The 19604-nt window shown below is 40.3% G+C and overlaps 1 protein-coding gene across 1 annotated transcript in view; it reads right to left on the bottom strand.

Annotated features, from left to right (window-relative positions):
• Positions 1-9133: 9133 nt before the first annotated feature.
• LOC138966514 (RING finger and SPRY domain-containing protein 1-like) overlaps positions 9134-19604 on the bottom strand; it is a 52554-nt gene continuing 42083 nt past the window's right edge. The window contains exons 12-15 of the mRNA XM_070338781.1: positions 11179-11281; positions 10835-10987; positions 10342-10446; positions 9134-9646 (exon numbers count right to left, since the gene is read on the bottom strand). Of these exons, the coding sequence (XP_070194882.1) occupies positions 9505-9646; positions 10342-10446; positions 10835-10987; positions 11179-11281 (503 nt within the window). The 3' untranslated portion in view covers positions 9134-9504. The remainder of the gene's footprint in view (positions 9647-10341; positions 10447-10834; positions 10988-11178; positions 11282-19604) is intronic.

The raw sequence follows: 19604 nt of genomic DNA, 5'->3' as shown, positions 1-19604 counted from the left end.
GCACACCTACACATAAACACCACACACACGCAAGTATCTCACACACACACAGAAAACCACACAAACATAGCCTGATACATATTACACACAAACACACACACAAACGTACTAAGACATGCATGCACGCACACACCGGTTCCCTCATCTACACTCACATATACATCGCAAATACTCACAATGTAACTGCACAGAAGCTTGCAAATGTCTATAAATAACATGCAATCATGCACAGACATACACACACTTATAAATGAATAAACCATTAAATAACAATCTCTTTTAGAAGCTTATAATTACATCATGCGCTTGCTCAGTCCTCGCTCTCTCTCTCTCTTTCTACCTCTCTCTGTGTCTGTGATGCAATTAAAAAAAAAAAGCCAAAACACAGTAGAAAAGATGCAGGAAAGCACCATGATCTTTGTAAAAATCACAAGGAAAGTGAACTACATGTACTCTGTTATGAAACCAAACCTGAATATGAAAAAAAATGTCGGAAAATGCTTGTAGGCTTGTAATATTTTCAACTGTCTGTACTCATTTTTAGAAGTAAGCTGACTGCTAGCATCTGAAGAGAGAAAGAAAGAGAGAGAGATTGTCAGACCTTAAGATCATCATGCAGATTTATCGACTGGTTTTCCTTTGTTCAAAATGTTAACAAGAACAGAGTTTTCTTTTGTGCTATAATTGTAATCAAAGTCTTTTATAAGAAAAAAATGTAACTGAGCTTACTTTGCTTTCTATTCATTATATCTCGTTATTATTTGTTTGACCTTCTCCTTCACACCTCGAGGTTGGTGAACTAGTAAATGTTTCGATTTTTGTGTGATCAAATGTTCCAAGAACTAATCTTTCTTTCAAAACCAGTCCTTATTCATATTTTTATTGTTCATGTTTTTGGTGAGTACATTTTCATTCTTATCTTAACCTTTCTTGGTCTTATTTTAACTTTAATTTAATTGTATCATTTATTATTCAAAAAAATAAATTCTCATTTGCAAAGTTTTGAGACTGTGACATTGTTCAAATCCCAGCATTCTAGGCCAGACTTGTTTTGTTCGTTTGAAAAATTCATGTGAAACGTTGGGCAAATTATTTTTATTCTGTACAGTCACACTCTTGCAGAAGTAACAAAAGTAATTACTGACATCAATAAGTAATCATACAATGAAGAGAACAAAAACAAAAAACAAACGAACTCAACCTTGCTTCCATATGCCGAATAGCCTGGACTGTGCATGTGAAAGAATTAAGAATGTGAGCTTGCTGTGTGCAAAAAGATAACTGAAACAGTATTATGCATTTTCAGAATAACAGGAAAAAACTCTCTACCCAATTAAGAGTATAATCACCAAAATTCCTGACAGATAGCAGGAACACTTTAAAAATAAAAATAAAATCCAATAACAACTGGTTGCTCCAAAGGTCAGCAAGCTTCCTTAGCAAAAAGCTATTACATTGTATGACCCTTTCATCAAAACAAAATGTACACACACACACACACACACACACACACACGGAATGAATTAATTACACACAGGTACATGTATTTCTTAACAATACCTGCTTTCTTTGTAGAGTTTCTAACTCTTTAATAAATTTAAAACCATAATCAAACGCAGAAGATAAAGAAGAAAATCTAAAACCAAGCCTAAACTTCTTCATGGTAAGACACCCCTATCTTAAAAATACTATTCAAAAGCATTTCCCTGCTCATTGCTTAATTCGTGATACATCTCCAGACAGCTGACAATGAAACTAAACTTGCTAGCTGCCCAAGAAAAACTGAAAAACACACTTTCTCAGAAACACACACCTTGCCCCTCCCCCCCCCACCCTATCCTGAGCCATTCAGGAACAAATTACAGTTAGAATACAACTATATTTAGATTTACACTGTGGAGGCAGCCATCAAGAAAAAGAAAAGAGAAGAAAACATGAAACGGTAAGAAATCGATTCAAGCTCTCTATTCAAGCACAAATCTATCAAGGCTTTGACTTAACTCATTGTCTCCCAGGTACGGATATATCCGTACCCACTCAATATGGCTCTATCTGACCACGTACGGATATATCCGCTCAGACTGTTAGCTTCAGTCGCTTCCTGTAACGTCCATCTAACACCTGCAATCCAGCGTGTTGATACACAGTTACTACAATTCTGAGTGACCTGCTGCAGCTCAGCTGATCTCAGCTAAAAAAAAAATTGGTCAACATAGGTGGGGCAGAAAGTGTTAAGTCATAAACATAACAGTGATCTGCAAGGACTTGCAGCAGGTGGAATATGTTCAAGTGTGACGCTCAAGCAGAAAAAGTTCAGTCCACAATGTGATGCCATGAAGGAGGCTCTAGGAAGTGTGTACATTTTGATACTGGAGTTGTTGCTTGCTTGCAATCGAAATTCCATACACACTCTCTTTTTTCCGTTTTTTCTAAAACTTACTGACATGAAAGTATGTTGAGCTACTTAAAACTAAGTAACTCACCGCATGAAAGTAAGAATAGTGCCTACATTATAAATCATCCTTGCGTTTTCCGAAGCAAACAATTTTTCTTCAATGTTAAAGCTTGGAAGCTTCTAAATGACATAAGTTGTGACAGTTAAAAGTGATGAATTTAGTCCATCCAGAAAAAAAGGAAAAACAACGTCAACAACAAAAACGCACACAAAAAACAACTGTGCCTCAAGGATTAGTTGGCTTGAAGACTGCAGAATTCGATGAATGGATAGATATTTTAAGCAAACTCTCATACACATTTTATATGAAAACACTCACTGTTCATACTCAAAATGTTCTTTTCAAATGTGGATTGAATCAGCCAAATCAGGCTGCCTTATTATAATGTGTGATGGCCTTGTTTAGACACATATGAATGCCTAAAGTAATGCTTTTCAGACTTTGTTTATAAGAATAACAACAACAACAAAAGATAAAAATACATACCAGTCCTACAACCAAGCACAACATATATATAAGTTCATGTGGAAAAAGTGCAATAATCTTGTGGATACATTTCCTGGAAACATCACTGCCTAGATTTAAAAATTCATATGGTTAATCCATGGCGATTACTGATTTCACATCTACTGCAATCAAAACCAACAAAAATCAGCAGAAGTCTTGACTGCCTTAAAATTATGACTACTGAAATCTTGTTAGATACCAACAAAATCCTAATAAACAGAATCTAAACTCTTTATCTTAAGTACATGCACTGAGATATGCCAGAAGTATTAAAACCATGATAATGAGAGCTATATATGGCAATCGTACTAACTGTTCACACACTTGCCTTTCCGATTAGTGGAGAACAGAAAACAATAACCGGAAAGTTAAAAACGTACATTAGAAAGTAATGTTTCTCAACAGTCTTGTTGGTAAAATAGCAACCATAAATTTCTCTTTATACATTCCCACCCATCCTCACAAACACACACACACACACACAGAGGCACACACAGAGGCACACACACACAGAGACACACACACACACACACACACACTCACACACACACTCACACACACACACACACAGAGACACACACACACACACACACACACTCACACACAGAGGCACACATACACATGAATTTGGAATGTTAACCAACTCACATAAACAAGACCCCCACACACATAAACACATACTTCAATCACAATCTGCAAATGGTAGCTGGCACTTAATTCATTCCAAAAAAACCTCATGTTGACTGTTGACGGTTTCAGCACAACGAGCAGTAACGAATCAAAATGTTTGTAAGAATTAGACAACAAGGATAAAATGTAACATGTGTACAACAACACCTGGTTACCACCCACCAGGTAAACACGTTAAAAAGCACTTGCACAAGTACTCACAGATAAGTCATCTTTAAATTCTCGTTACCAGTGTGATCACCATTAAAATTAAACACGTTCTGTAACCCAAAGTATTTTTGATCACACCAATAATCATCAGCTACAGTGGAACCCCCTTTTCAAGACACCCAAATTTAAGACTTCCTCCCTTTTAAGACCGTGTTTTATTGGATTTGTTGTTAAAGGCACAGTGCAGCTCACAGCCTTCGTTTTGCGTTTTTGTTGCAGCTGAGTGCATTTACAGTTAAAAAATCCTCCTATGGTAGTAAAACAAACCCAAAACTACCCAACGACGACATCTGTGAAGCTCGACAGTTTCTTGTTCACGCGAGTGCAGACATTAACCTAGTTATTGGTCGGAGTTCGATTCAACTTGAGTGATTCCGGCCTCCATTTTGTTTTACACAAACTCATGATGACGTCTGACATAGTTTGCTTTTAGTGACGTGTCTTTTTGTGCATGATGTGGTGATCTACCTGATCTAAATTTAGATCCAAAAATAGGCCGAGACCAGCCGGGTCTGAGTACGAAATTAATTCGTAAAAAAATCGCAGTTCTTGACTCTTAGGGTGCAAGTCAATGAAACTTGGTAGTTCTTCTAACGGATAGCTGCCTGAGGTATGACTAAAAGCCCCAGGGGCTCCGTGCACCTGGATTTGACAAGTTCAGTACCTTTAATAGCCCCTGTAAATGTTAACTCCATTTTAAGACCGTGTTTTATTGGATTTGTTGTTAATAGCCCCTGTAAATGTTAACTCCATTTTAAGACTCTCTCTTGTTTACGACCTGATTTTCTCAGAATGATTGAAGTCTTCAAATGGGGGTTCCATTGTATCTGAAATGCACCATACTTCAAAGATAGTTCCCTTCGTGTGTAAACATGTTGTTGACCACCAACGATCTGTCCAGCTTTTCACATGGGGCAACCCCACCCTTGCACGACTTGTTCATAGGCCAACAGTCTTCAGCCCGACTGCTTTCTGGGCAGAGCGGGGACGGTTTACAGAAATTATTTTGTAACTCACACCTTTTTCTGACTGCAAAATTAATTCATCAGAAAATTCCAACTTTACACTGGAAGCAGACAAATTAATAGATGTAATAATAAAGATACTAAAATGTTCTTCTGTAGCGCTTTTCTCCACCAAAAGGCAGTCTTATGGCGCTTTACAAAATAGATTGGACATTAAAATTCAACATCATTAACAACACATTAAAAAAATGTCAGGCAATTACTCACTACAGTCAAACCCGACTAAAACAAGCACCTAAGGGACCAACCAAAAGTGGTCCACAGAGACAAGCGGTCGTTATGGAAAGGTCAATTATATGGGAAAGAACCTCAGCGAATTTGGTGTGGTCATCAACAAAATGTAATGTTGCACTGTACCCAAGGAGCTCTCTAATACAGTACTCCTTGACTGTACCACATAGCATGCTAAAAATGACCAATAAGCAGCTACTAAAACATAATAAACCATTTCATGTTTCAGAGAGAAAAATATATCTGTAAGAAATCCCTCATAAACATGACTTCTGCAAATTATGAGGCGCGAAAAATTGTGGTTTATCTTCATTTACGTTTGCCCTATTACTTTGTTGGTCGTTATCAAGAGGTGGTCGCCAGGGCAGGTGCCACTGTAGTATTATTTTCTGGTCTACGTTCAAGCAGAGGGATGCTCTTATCATAGCTGCCAACCTTCTGAAGTCATCATCCAGGAGCCAGGGGGTCCAGGGGGACCGTTTAGTCTTGAATATGAGCAGGGAGAAGTTGTAAAATTCGGGAGATTCCCGGAAAATCCGGGAGGGTCGGCAGCTATGTCTTATCCATCATAAAAGCCTGGGCAGATCTGTGGTAGTTTACATGACTGTTTACACACGAGTGGAGGTAGCTGTAATCACACATTTGGCAAATTTTACAATAAATGTACAACTGCGGCTGTATTTCAAATGTGAATAAATGCAAGCAGTTCATAAGAAACACGTCCCTCATCTCCCGTCAATGAGTGTGACATAAACCTGAAATCTTCATACATGTATTTTCTGCATGGTGTAACACATTCATATTGGGCATGATTAGTTTGCTTGTTAGGGAAGGGGGTACATGTACATCCAACACAAGCTGCGTAAATTATGGGACACACGTGTGTCCTTTTCTTGTCAAATACTGTCAGAGTTCAGGTATAAGTTATTCCATCACATGAAACCCCATACTTTCTTTCTTTCTTTCTTTCTTTATTTGGTGTTTAACGTCGTTTTCAACCGTTCAAGGTTATATCGCGACGGGGAAAGGGAGGGGGGGGGGGGGGGGGGGGGGGGGGGATAGAGCCACTTGTTAATTGTTTCTTGTTCACAAAAGCACTAATCAAAAAATTGCTCCAGGAGCTTGCAACGAAACCCCATACTCACAACCCCACACAGCCTGTACAAAAAAATATCATCACAATCAACCCCCCCCCCCCCGTCCTACCCACCCCCAGCCAGTTTGTGCTAAGTGTCCCGTTTTGGCTTGATTAGTGCCAATAACATAGATTAGTTTATATTATCTGGATATGTTTAAGTAAAAGTGCAACCCTTCCTCTGCAGTTTTGCCATTTAATATTTCTATATACAAACTGAACCCTTAAATCATCAGTATTTTAATATTCATAAGGGTGTACATTGTCTTTTGATAATTATGATCTGCAGCCTTTTCTGATTCCATACATTGTACACATTTTTGTAGTTCAAGGCCAAATGCTCAATTCAAACCAACTAGATCACAGAACAGGCATCAAAGACCAACCCATGAAATAAGATAAAACAGCCCATGTGTATCTTTTAAACACAAAAAACCCGCCTAATTCTGAAGTAAAAGCTGAATGGATTGATCTTGGGAAGCATTAATAATGCTCATATCATTATCTATTCAAATACTTACATTGTTAATATAAATCACCTGTTATTGATTGTCACATGCTTTACTACAATACACCACAGGACCAGTATGTGTGCCCATTATATTCAGGAAGAAATAAAGTGGACCCCCCCCCCCCCCCCCCCACTTTAAGTCCTCCAAAAACTTCTGAAAAAAAGGTCTTAAAAAGGAGTAAGTCTTGAAATGGAGGTAAATTTATAACAATAATGAACAGAAAGTGTGTGTGTGTGTGTGGGGGGGGGGGGGGGGGGGTGTCTTAAATTGGGGGGTCTTGCAAGGAGGGTTCCACAGTATGTATCACTAAAGATTTCACGACAAACATTTCCCACCAGGTTCATCAAACCAGACTTCAGTGGAACCCCCGTTTTAAGACCCCCTTATTCAAGACACACTCCCTTTCAAGACCATGTTTTCATAGACTTTCTGTTGATAACCTGTGTAAATGTACCCCCATTGTAAGACATGCTCCCTTTTAAGACCCGACTTTCTCACATTTTTGGAGGTCTTAAAGAAAGGGTTTGACTGTATTCATCCGCTTAAAAAGGGCGGGGATGTAGCTCAGTCGGTGGCGCGCTGGATTTGTATCCAGTTGGCCGCTGTCAGCGTGAGTTCGTCCCCACGTTCGGCGAGAGATTTATTTCTCAGAGTCAACTTTGTGTGCAGACTCTCCTCAGTGTCCGAACACCCCCCGTGTGTACACGCAAGCACAAGACCAAGTGCGCACGAAAAAGATCCTGTAATCCATGTCAGAGTTCGGTGGGTTATAGAAACACGAAAATACCCAGCATGCTTCCTCCGAAAACGGCGTATGGCTGCCTAAATGGCGGGGTAAAAAACGGTCATACACGTAAAATTCCACTCGTGCAAAAAACCTACGAGTGTACGTGGGAGTTTCAGCCCACGAACGCAGAAGAAGAAGAAGAAGAATCCCCTTAAAAACTAAGTTCAGACTAAGATTTTTTGTGGATTAGGGAGGTGGTGTTGAGATCAGGTGGAACCAGGAAACAAGAGTGAATTTCTCACAATGGAGGAAAAACCAAAGTTTCCTGCCTGTCCGATTTTACCTCCCTTGTCCCAGTTCAAGCACAACTGGGAGATGCATGTGAAAAGTATGATGTACACTGTATTATCATTATGTACATGGCCCTGATATTTTATTATCTCTCCATGTTTTATTCCCAAAAGGGTTTTTAATTCTCATTTCATCTCTTACTTGATGGATAGTTTTACATTCTATGCAGCAGGACTTGAATTTTTTTTTTTGCGTTTTGTTTAGTTTAGTTGTTTTTTTCGCTGTTTGGATTCTGTTTGCAGAGAGTACGACTGGACAAAAATGTCTGTCTAGCATTAACTCACATATACCATTTGGCAGATCGAAAAGGTTCTGTGGAGAGTTCAAGATATATAAAGTCACATGAAATTGTATCTTAAATAAGACATCAGTTAAGACGATAGCTCTTTGACACAAACTGCCCCATTTTGAAGAATAAATTACACTTTGCACACATCTTACATGGTATGAGAAACACACTCTGGTATGATAATGTACCCCAGATAACTGCAGGTCATAATACACACAATTCTGGCTCCAACTTTTTGTTCACATAATCTGCAGTGAGCAATAAGTAGAAACATTTTCTTCACAAAACAAGAACCCCCCCATACTCCCACTTCCAAGGTATTGAGCAGTCATATTTTGGTAACCAGTGGGTATATGCCCTCAGCGAATTTGGTGTGGTCATCAACAAAATGTAATGTTGCACTGCACCACATAGCATGCTAAAAATGACCAATAAACAGCTACTAAAACATAATAAACCATTTTATGTTTCAGAGAAAAAAATATATCTGTAAGAAATCCCTTATAAACATGACTTCTGCAAACTATGAGGCGTGAAAAATTGTGGTTTATCTTCATTTACGTTTGCCCTATTACTTTGTTCTCCTACGCTTCACATGTGAAATTGTAGTATATGAACATCTAGTTCAGAACAAGATAAGACAATAAAGTGGCTTTGGTGACCTGAATACATGTACCACATGCTCTTGGGAAGTACCAGTGGCAACTATTTTTTCAAACAAATGCAAAATCAATGAGTATGTCACATAATCAATGAACAAAGATGTTAGGTAGCCACTTGCATGTTCTTAGCTTAGAAGTATGCACAATGTACAGAGTTGAACCATTTTCTTCTCAAAAATTTATCATACAAAACATTAAAACTTGTATGACTTTAACACAAAATACTTGAAAAAAAGAAAATTGATCACTTTTGAAGTATGTTGTCAGAACAAAATGGATAGCCCACCCTGTCTCTTGTCTACCCCTCCCTCCTCCACCCTTGACACCCCCCATCCCCCACTACTCCCTTTGAGTGAAACCAGTAATTAAACCACCTCCACTTTAACATCTCATCTGTTGAAAACCTTGTCCCCAAAGATGTTCTCATACAGCAATAAAGTTTTGAGTGTTCATACTCCCTCCGTCAAAAGACCTCATTTTATTCTCTTTATGGGTTACAAGGAAGAGGTCAACAATTCTTGATTTTATGTATTTGGCGGTCGGTTCGCAAAATGAGCAAATTTGTTAGAAGCTGTTAGACAGAAGCGGATAGAGTTTGGGAGGTATTCAACAGAGATTTTACAGTACCCTCCTCCAACCCTACCCGATATCCCCCAGCCAGTCCTGTAAGTGGTTAACTGGTGAGGTTGCCAAGAGGTTGTGGCGGGTATCAGGACGCAGGGTCTGGCGTTGTGGTTTGTGTGCTGCTGTTGTCGTCAGAGCTGGCCACAGGCATCTGGACACACTGACGGATGTCCTGGCGACAGATGGGACACTTCTCCAGCTGGAGGGCGCACTCCTCACAGAAACCCCTGATAAAACAATCAAAAAACAAGAAAGGTTAAACGTTTGGAACCTTTTATTCGGGACAAAATAACACATTCACAAGATCCTCGACCTAACGGCCTTTAAAGTGAACAAACAAGAGAGACAACAGAAAAGAAATGATGCTGTGGCTAATTATCTTAGAGTTTCCCCAAGGTGGTCGTATATTGCAATGCCAAGACAAGACAAGGCAAGACTTCCCTAATAAAAGGACAAGAGATGTGCCAAGTACATGTATTACGTTTTGGATTTCTCAAACTGCCTTGATTGTGTTAATGGCTAAGGCAGTCAGCAAGGTAACAGTTGAAAACATTTGCAATGAACCTGTCATACATACAAACATTTCCTTCATACCATTTGAAGCCAGTGAGAATGCACAAAATAAACAAAGACAGAAAGAAAGAAAGAAAAAAAGAAAGACAGAAAAAAAGAAAGAAAGAAAGAAAGAAAGAACAATTTCTCAGATGTAATGCGAAGTGTCTGCTTGGACAACTCATTGTTTTAAAATTGAAAACCCTTGAAATAGTCTTCCTGTGAATACAGGCTATAAATTCAATGGCAATGATTGATGACTAGTAGTCTCCATGTCTCCTTGGCCATAGCCAACAATGGACTTGGAGCAAGGCGTTGAGGGAGGGGGGGGGGGGGGGGGGGGGGAGTAGATAGGCATTGTCTGACTTACTGGTGTCCACAGTCTAAAAGTTTGGTGTTGGCCTGAAGGTCGAAGCACAAAGTGCATGAGTCTTCCTTCACTGTCACCTGCATCAGCAAATTCATCTTCTTCTGCCTGTAACACATAGTAACACATGGTAACACATTGTAACACTTTCATCTGTAACACAAAGTGTACACGCGTCTTCCTTCACTGTCATGTCACCTGTATCAGCAAGTCCAGCTTCTTCTGCCTGTAACACCTAGTAACACATGGTAACACATTGTAACACTTCTATCTGTAACACAAAGTGTACACGCGTCTTCCTTCACTGTCATGTCACCGGTATCAGCAAGTCCAGCTTCTTCTGCCTGTAACACATAGTAACACATGGTAACACATAGTAACACGTGCACATGCATGTGTGTGTGTTTTGACATGTATTATTTTATTCACATGTGACTCCATTCTGACTGCATGTCTGTACACAGCCAAACACACTGTCAGTTGAATATACACAAACCTGGGCAGGATGATTCTCTCGTCGTCAGTGAGCGTACCAAAGTGGTTGAAGGTCTGGAAGGACTGGGGCGGAGGGTACCGGAACGGCTTGGCACCAAAGTTAAACTCGCACTGCTGGAATGACATGAAGCTAGCTGCTGCGAAAAATCCACTCCTGTTGCACACAGAAAATCCAAATAATATTAAATATACACGGAGCTGGCTGCTGGCACACACACACACACACACACACACACACACACACACACACACACACACAAAAACACACACACACACACACTCTCTCTTTCTCTTTATCTATAAATTTCATACAGCCACACTCCCTCTTCAGAAGTGTACACTGACCTTGCATGGTTAAATAGCTGCCTGAAGGGAGGGAGGGGGTTTCCATTGAGATAAAACAACAAGGTCTGGTTGTGAACGTCCAGCAAGAGACCCAAGACATCACCTGAAACACACACAGACAAACTCAAACTTAGAACAATGTACCTGTAGACATTTAAAGTGAACAGAGAGACAAGAATTAACCGTGAAGAACGAAAGATTTCAAAAAGTCAGAATCTTAACATTCAGCAAGAAACTAAGTACAATGTAAAGAAATTTAAATTAAACAGAAATTTAAATTAAACGTTTTTCTACATCGTGTATGTGCCTGAAGAAGACCCAAGGATTCAAATGTTGCTGATATTTGTTTTGTATTCTTCGTTCACATGAAAGTACAGTATTTTTGGGTCTTTTTACATTTAGTCAAGTTTTGACTAAATGTTTAAACATAGAGGGGGAATCGAGACGAGGGTCGTGGTGTATGTGTGTGTGTGTATGTGTCTGTGTGTCTGTGTGTGTGTGTGTGTGTTTGTGTGTGTAGAGCGATTCAGACTAAACTACTGGACCGATCTTTATGAAATTTGACATGAGAGTTCCTGGGTATGATATCCCCAGACGTTTTTTTCATTTTTTGGATAAATGTCTTTGATGACGTCATATTCGGCTTTTTGTAAAAGTTGAGGCGGCACTGTCACACCCTCATTTTTCAATAAAATTTATTGAAATTTTGGCCAAGCAATCTTCGACGAAGGCCGGACTTTGGTATTGCATTTCAGCTTGGAGGCTTAAAAATTAATTAATGACTTTGGTCATTAAAAATCTGAAAATTGTAATTAAAATTATATTTTTATAAAATGATCCAAAATTACGTTCATCTTATTCTTCATCATTTTCTGATTCAAAAAACATATAAATATGTTATATTCGGATTAAAAACAAGCTCTGAAAATTAAAAATATAAAAATTATGATTAAACATTTTTTTCGTCTTATTCCTTGTCGGTTCCTGATTCCAAAAACATATAGATATGATATGTTTGGATTAAAAACACGCTCAGAAAGTTAAAACGAAGAGAGGTACAGAAAAGCGTGCTATGCAGCACAGCGCAAACCACTACCGCGCTAAACAGGCTCGTTAATTTCACTGCCTTTTGCACGAGCGGCGGACAACGGTCATTGTGAAAAAATGCAGTGCGGTCAGTTTCATTCTGTGAGTTCCACAGCTTGACTAAATGTAGTAATTTCGCCTTACGCGACTTGTTATTTATCACTCTCATGTGTAGTCACCATTGTTCCTTCTATTAAACAGAGAGACAAGAATCAACCATGGAGAACGAAAGATTTCAAAAAGTCAGATTCTTGACATTCAGCAAGAAACGTAACACATCAATGATCATCTGTAAAACATACACAAACTGCATATTCAAGTATGAAGACTGACAGATTTGATACAGTCTAAGTAGTTGACATTATGTCAGAATCCTTCAGAACTTGTCAACTGTACCATCACCATAGCCTTATTTGAATAGAAACTAGCAGCAGCAGCAGCATCAACACTACTTGCAACAATGACAATGATGAAAAAACAACGATGATGATGATAACGACAGCAATAACAGCAACATAGTATGCAAGATGATGTGTCATGTCTCAAAGTGAAGTGGTTGTTCTGTCAGCCTAACAAGCAAAGAATATTTTATAAGGGAGCAAAAAGACAATCTAAATATTGCACAAGTTTCAATAAACATCTTTACAGTTCAATGTAAATCACCCACTCCCCAGTTTACTCCTCTCAGACATCTTTACTATCACTGAAAGGAAAAGAGAGAAAATATGCAAATGGTTATACACTCTAACAGACAAGGAAACGTATCAAATACACACAGAAATCGACAACTCCTTCAGAAATGATGACTTGAGACCGACCAGGCTTGTGTGTTTGTGTGTGTGTGCCTTTTCGTTCTTCTCAAATGAGGGCGTGTGGTAGGAATAATTGAAATAAGGATGAGAAAAAAATGTACAAGAGATTTTCAGTGATGACATGAAACCCTCTTTGCACTCTTGAGCCCCCCTCCCACTCCCTACCCCAACTCTGCCTCCACACACACACACACACACACACTCACTTGCCCCCCCCTCACACACACACACCGCCAATCTCAACCAACCTACCCAACCCTCCAAAATTTCTAACAGTAGTCCGAGTTAATCTCCTCACAAAGCGAGAGGCACTTGAACCAACAGTAGCACACAGACCGTGCAGTGCCCATTTCTCCAGGCTGCCGGGGGTGCTAGAGCTGTAGGGGCAGTAACGGCTTCCAGTCACGGCCCTGCTACACAGCGGCCGGCTTGTCTGACATGCTTGTTAAAGGCCTACTAAAGTGCAAAATTTGTATTCGCCGAAAACATGTGTAATAGCAATCTGGTAAATGTTCCGAAGACCATTTTGTAAAATTTTGCGTGGCTGATTTTTTATTGAATAAAAACCGATTCCGCGCACCTGTCCATTCTGCGAGAGACACCCCCCGGTGCCAGTGACGTCATGAGTGTAACACGGCCTTCAAGAGCAACATGGCCGACGGTGTTAGTAGCGCTGCCACTGCGAGTACGTATGTTTGAAAAGAGATTCCATCTTCGAAGCGGAGAAGATATGGCTTCGCCTGTGCTGTCGCTGAGTGCAGCAACAATCATGGTAAGGGTCATACCATGCACAGGTTTCCTGATGATGCCGACACTCAGAGGCAGTGGGTCAAGTTTGTGCAAACTTGCAGAGCGGATTTTGGTCCGAAGTTTGGGACACCAAATCAAAATTCGAGAATATGCAGTTTGCATTTTAACTCTGACTGCGAGGGTGATGATATTGATGATGAAAATTATGATAATGATGATTATGATAATGATGATGATCGAATGAATGGAGCAAAAGAGAGCGATAACTAGAAACATGAACATCAGCATGTACAACAACAACAACAACAACAACAACAGTCTGCGTGTGAGTGTGTGTGAGTGTTTGTTTGTGTATACATACGTGAGTGTTTGTGTGTGTGTGTGTGTGCCTGGTGTGTGTGTGTGTGTGTGTGTGTGTGTGCCCGGTGTGTCAGTGTGTGTGTGTGCCCGGTGTGTCACTGTGTGTCAGTGTGTGTGTGTGTGTGTGTGTGTGCCCAGTGTGTCAGTGTGTGTGTGCAGTGTGTGTGTGCACGGTGAGTCAGTGTGTGTGTGTGTGTGTGTGTGTGTGTTTGTGTTACTGTTTGTGTGTGCGTCTGTGTTTGAAGTTTGAGTGAGTCAGTGTTTGTGTCTGTCAGCTGTGTGTGTGTGTGCGTGTGTGTCAGTGTACGCGCGCACGTTCGCACTCGTGCGGGTATGTGTCAATATTCGCAAATAGTGTACACACACACACACACACACACACACACACACATTTTCGTATCGACGTATTTGAGAGAATATTTCTCAGTGAGAATGAATGACTAAATGATCTAAGGGACCAGAACATCAAAATCGCCAATAATGGAGTTACGCAGTAATTCCACGACGACATCATGCATGTAGTATTTGGGCCAGTAGGGTTCCTGTCAATAGAGTTTCGAACGTGTTGGAACCTCGATCTCTTCTAGTAAAGCCTCGTGCAATCTATTACGTCAAAGCAAAGAAACGTCACTCTGAAAGTGTGGCGTGACGTGTTAGTTCTAAAGATTTATCGAGGGTAATTAGCCAGCGCAATTTTTGTTTCTATAATGACGTTTGTCTCGGTGACTTTGGCATCATAAAGCAGTGGAAAAACAGGTCCCTGCCAGACTTGCTTGACATGACCTCATTTACATGATATACACACGTGTGATTTTAACTATTATTATCTCACGGGTGTCTCTCTGACGTATGTAGGATAAATACTAGATCTATACGAATATTGCATGACCATACCGGGCACACACACCACACACACACACCACGGCACACACACACACACACACTGACACACCGGGCACACACACACACACACACACACACACAAACACTCACGTATACACTAACAAACACTCACACACACTCACACGGAGACTGTTGTTGTTGTTGTTGTTGTTGTTGTTGTTGTTGTTGTTGTTGTTGTTGTTGTTGTACATGCTGATGTTCATTTTTCTAGTTATCGCTCTCTTTTGCTCCATTCATTCGAGTATCATCATCATCACCATCACTGATTATCATCATCATCATCATCATCATCATCATCATCATCATCATCATCATCATCATTATCATAATTTTCATCATCATTAGGCCCAAAAAAATAATAGGTGTGGTTACGGTAACATAGCCAAAAAAATAGGGTAGGAAGGTAGGCAATCACTTTTTTTTTAAAACTTTTTTTCTAATGTGTACAAAATAAACCTACTTGACAGGGAAATAAGTGTGCGACTCGGGCGCTTTCGCTTTCATTGCGTTTTCTGCACTCGTTTCATCATCATCGCTAGATCTTCCAAAATGCATCATAACTCCCGTTTCTTTTTTTCTGTGACTTAAGACTCGGTGTAAAGGCAGATGATGTCCTGAAGATACTAGATATATATAAGAATATTAAACAACCGTACTTTAATTTATGGTCGTGCCTGCGGTTCTAAAAACAATGCGAACATGGTTGGACGCAGAAATTTGATGCTTGCACTTTCGCTCGCTAGCTCTTCGAAAATGCATCATAACTTCCTTATTTTTTTATTTCTGTGACTTAAAACTCGGTACAAAGTATGATAATATTGTGAAGATTCTAGATATATAAAAATATTACATGAACATTCTTTATTTTGAGGTTGAGCCTGCGTTCTTAGATCAATGCGAACATGGTCGGACGCTGAACCACGATGCTTTCACTTTCGCTCGATAGATCGTCGCAAAATACATCATAACTCCCTTATTTTTTTATTTCTGTGACTTAAAACTTGGTATAACTTGGTTCGAACTGGTATGGCTCTATGCCTATCGCTCCAGAATACGGTAGTTCCGATGTTTCCAACTCCGATTCAAAGTCACTGCTTTCGCACGAAAGCTGCAATTCAGACTCATCCGCGTTCGACATCATGGTAGCCATACACCACGCATGACGTCACTGGCAGGGGAGAGAAGCAGTAGCAAAAAATTGTCTATTGCTTCCCTTCTCGCTGATTACAGGTGAGATTGAGCACTTTCTCAGGCCGACTACGGGTGATCGGAGCGGAAGAAATTGTTTTGTTTAATATATTTGGTATCCTGATATGCAGCTCTTTCCATATAAGCAATAAAAATGTTGCACTTTAGTAGGCCTTTAACACAGGAGCGTGTGTCAAAGTGTGTGACTCTGACTAGTATAACATGTCGATCCTATTGCCATTACCAGAGACATATATATTATATCTATGTCTCTGTCATTACGGACCATCTTTTGGTAGACTACTGGGTAAAGGGACCATAGACTGAAAGTACTCTGAAACCTCCCTTTAAGACCCCCGATTCAAGACATCCCCTCCCCTCCCCTCCCCTGCCACCTCGTCCTCCCCAACATACACTGCTTTCTCGGATTTTCGGTTAATAACATCTCCGTTTTAAGACATCTCTCCCCTCACGGGCCCTTCCCACCCGCTACTGTAGGCGTTTAACAAACAACGAACACGGCAAGAAACGTATCAAACAATCTTAGACAACGAATAACCAGGCAACGAAGGGCCTGGCCAAATTATTATGCCCGGCACAGATCAAGAACGTGTGAAACCAAAAACATGTTCACTCCATGCAATCTATGTTTTGTCGGACTATGCAAAAGTATCAACAAAAACACTTATGCTGACGTAGGAAGTCTGAGTAGCATAAACAGGAAACAAAATGACTGACGCATACAGACTATAACACAAACAAACAAAATCAGTGAGTTTTAAAAACAAATCATAACCTCACGCCTGATTTTTCGGTGAACGGATGGCTAATGTCGCTGCTCGTTCAAGAACACTGACGATTTCAGAAAACAAAGTCACATACTTCAGTGAGAAAAACACATAACCTCACGCTTGATTTCCTAATTGATATTGCCGATATTTCCTTTATTGTTGCACGTACAAACAAAAACACAGCAAAACGTAACCTCACACCTGATTTATTTTCACAGGTGACTGATATTGCTGGTCAGTCTTACGGTTATTGTCAAAACATAATAATAATAATAATAATAATAATAATAATAATAATAATACGAATATTTATAACGCGCACATATCTCACCAACAGGCGACTCAAGGCGCACATACACTCATTCACACACACGGAGACTTAAAGTCACTAGCACACACACACCATCAACCATTTAACTCCGACAGGGATTACAGGATCTTTTCCGTGCGCACTTGGTCTTGTGCTTGCGTGTACACACGAAGGGGGTTAAGTCACAAGCAGGTCTGCACATAAGTTGACCTGGGAGATCGGAAAAATCTCCACTCTTAACCCACCAGGCGGCAGCGACCGGGATTCGAACTCACGACCTCCCGATTAGGAGGCCGACGTCTTACCACCACGCCACTGCGCCCGTCACAAACACAGCAAAGCAGCAAGATGGCCAACGTGACTCAGGGAGTCAGAATGTTCTTCCAAATCGGTAAGTATGATGATCTTATTAACAGGATCAATTTAACTTCACAATTCTACGTCTGAGACTGTGCGAGGATGATGCTGGGATTTATTTTCTTGGGCATTGGCCATTGGCAATTTTGGCCAGTTTTAGGCAGTCCTATAGTTTTCATTTTTTCCCATCTTGAAAAACGACATCCCTGCTGTGTGCCGGCATTATTTGTTTAAATTTGTTCATTCTTCACTTTCTACATTACGAAACAATAAAAAACAAAAACCGGCTCTTGGTAATGCCGTGCTACCATCAAAAATTTATAAATTAATAAATTAATGAATTTAAAAACAAATTACGGAGTCTCTGCAAACTGTCGATGTATGCCAATTCACTGAATACTACGCATGCCACGTGTGGTTTCATCTATCGCGAAAGTTTCGCTCAACTTTGAACGGGCAAATCAACTACTGAGTATCCACTGATATGCGTGCCGTGGAAACCCACAACGCGAAGAAGCGACTGGGGCAGCAAAGGGCAATCTGGTTCTTGGGAAGAGCATAGGGCAATCTGTTTCTTGGGAAAATTCGTCAGAAGAAAGACTGTTTTGGGTTGTGGAACATTTAAACATTTGTCCTCAGTGCTGCAGAGCGCCTAGAACTGTACCCACGGAATATGCGCGATATAAGCCTCATTGATTGATTGATCAACAGCTGCATTTGTGTTTGTAAAATGTAATTCACCTTTACTGGGTGCAAACACACATTAAAAAACTGAACTTCTCTTCAACCAATTCCACCACACTTTGGCAACTGCCTTCACCTCTTGTCGAAAAGGTGGAGTTTGTGTGTAGCTGTACAAACTGAAACATTTTGTGGGGAAAAAAACACCCTAAACCAGAACGATATTTAATTTGATACAAACAAAAACGCCATGAGAATTTTCATTCTGTCTTGTTTAATATTTGGGTTTTTTCCCCTACTTTTAAAAACGAAGTGCTTGGCCAAAAAAAAATACAAAGAAATACACGAAAGGGCTGAATGCTTTCCTGCTGGTTTCGCTGAAATCAGGTGTCTGCCGCTTTCCTGGGCTTTCTTCAGGATGTCCTTCAACATCTTGTACAACAACTCACACCCGATCTCACAATTCGAGCCTTTTCTTCCGATTTTTCTCTCTTTTCTTTTCTCCATGCGGTCGTGGACAGCAGGATTGGCTGTTACCGCCAAAAGTTGTTCTAACCCCACTATCCCTGCGCTATCAGTGACCACATCTGGAGATCGCTGTCTCAAAACCCTGGCCAACACACAGACAATCATGATACCGGTCTGGCACTGTACTAGTGTTTCTTATCGGTGTCCACATCTCGGCGTGTTGGTATAATGTCATTGTGGTTAGCCTTGTATTGGCTTGCCTGCATGTGTGCCTGCCTATCACCCAGTATGATGGTCTGACAAAATGTTGACATTTGTTCGGCCTAAACCTTTTTCACTTGTTCGATGATTTTTGGACAACATTCTTGTGTTTTTGAGCGTGTTTTTTCACCTCGTCTTTAATGTCGAAAATCTGGCTAATATTTCAAGACCTTGCCCCTTCGAATAGGCCGGCAGACAGACAGACAGACAAACAGACAGATTCCCCTTCAAAAAAACATTAAAACCGCAAAAGCCAACAACAAACACAAAAACAAACAAACACACCAACAGACGAGCAGTTTTTCGTATTTTCCAATGTGCATGTCGCCGGTACGCGGCCCGCAACCCCGACATTACCATTCCATCAATACTGATGATACGCGGCCAGATGTGACACGAAGGTGCCAGGGTTGACACCAAGGTGCCAGGGTGCCAGAAGCGTGTTCAGTCATGCGTGAC

Source organism: Littorina saxatilis, linkage group LG1 (genome assembly GCF_037325665.1).
Source record: "Littorina saxatilis isolate snail1 linkage group LG1, US_GU_Lsax_2.0, whole genome shotgun sequence".
Taxonomy (NCBI): Eukaryota; Metazoa; Mollusca; class Gastropoda; order Littorinimorpha; family Littorinidae; genus Littorina; species Littorina saxatilis.
This window is presented reverse-complemented; position numbering and strand designations above follow the sequence as displayed.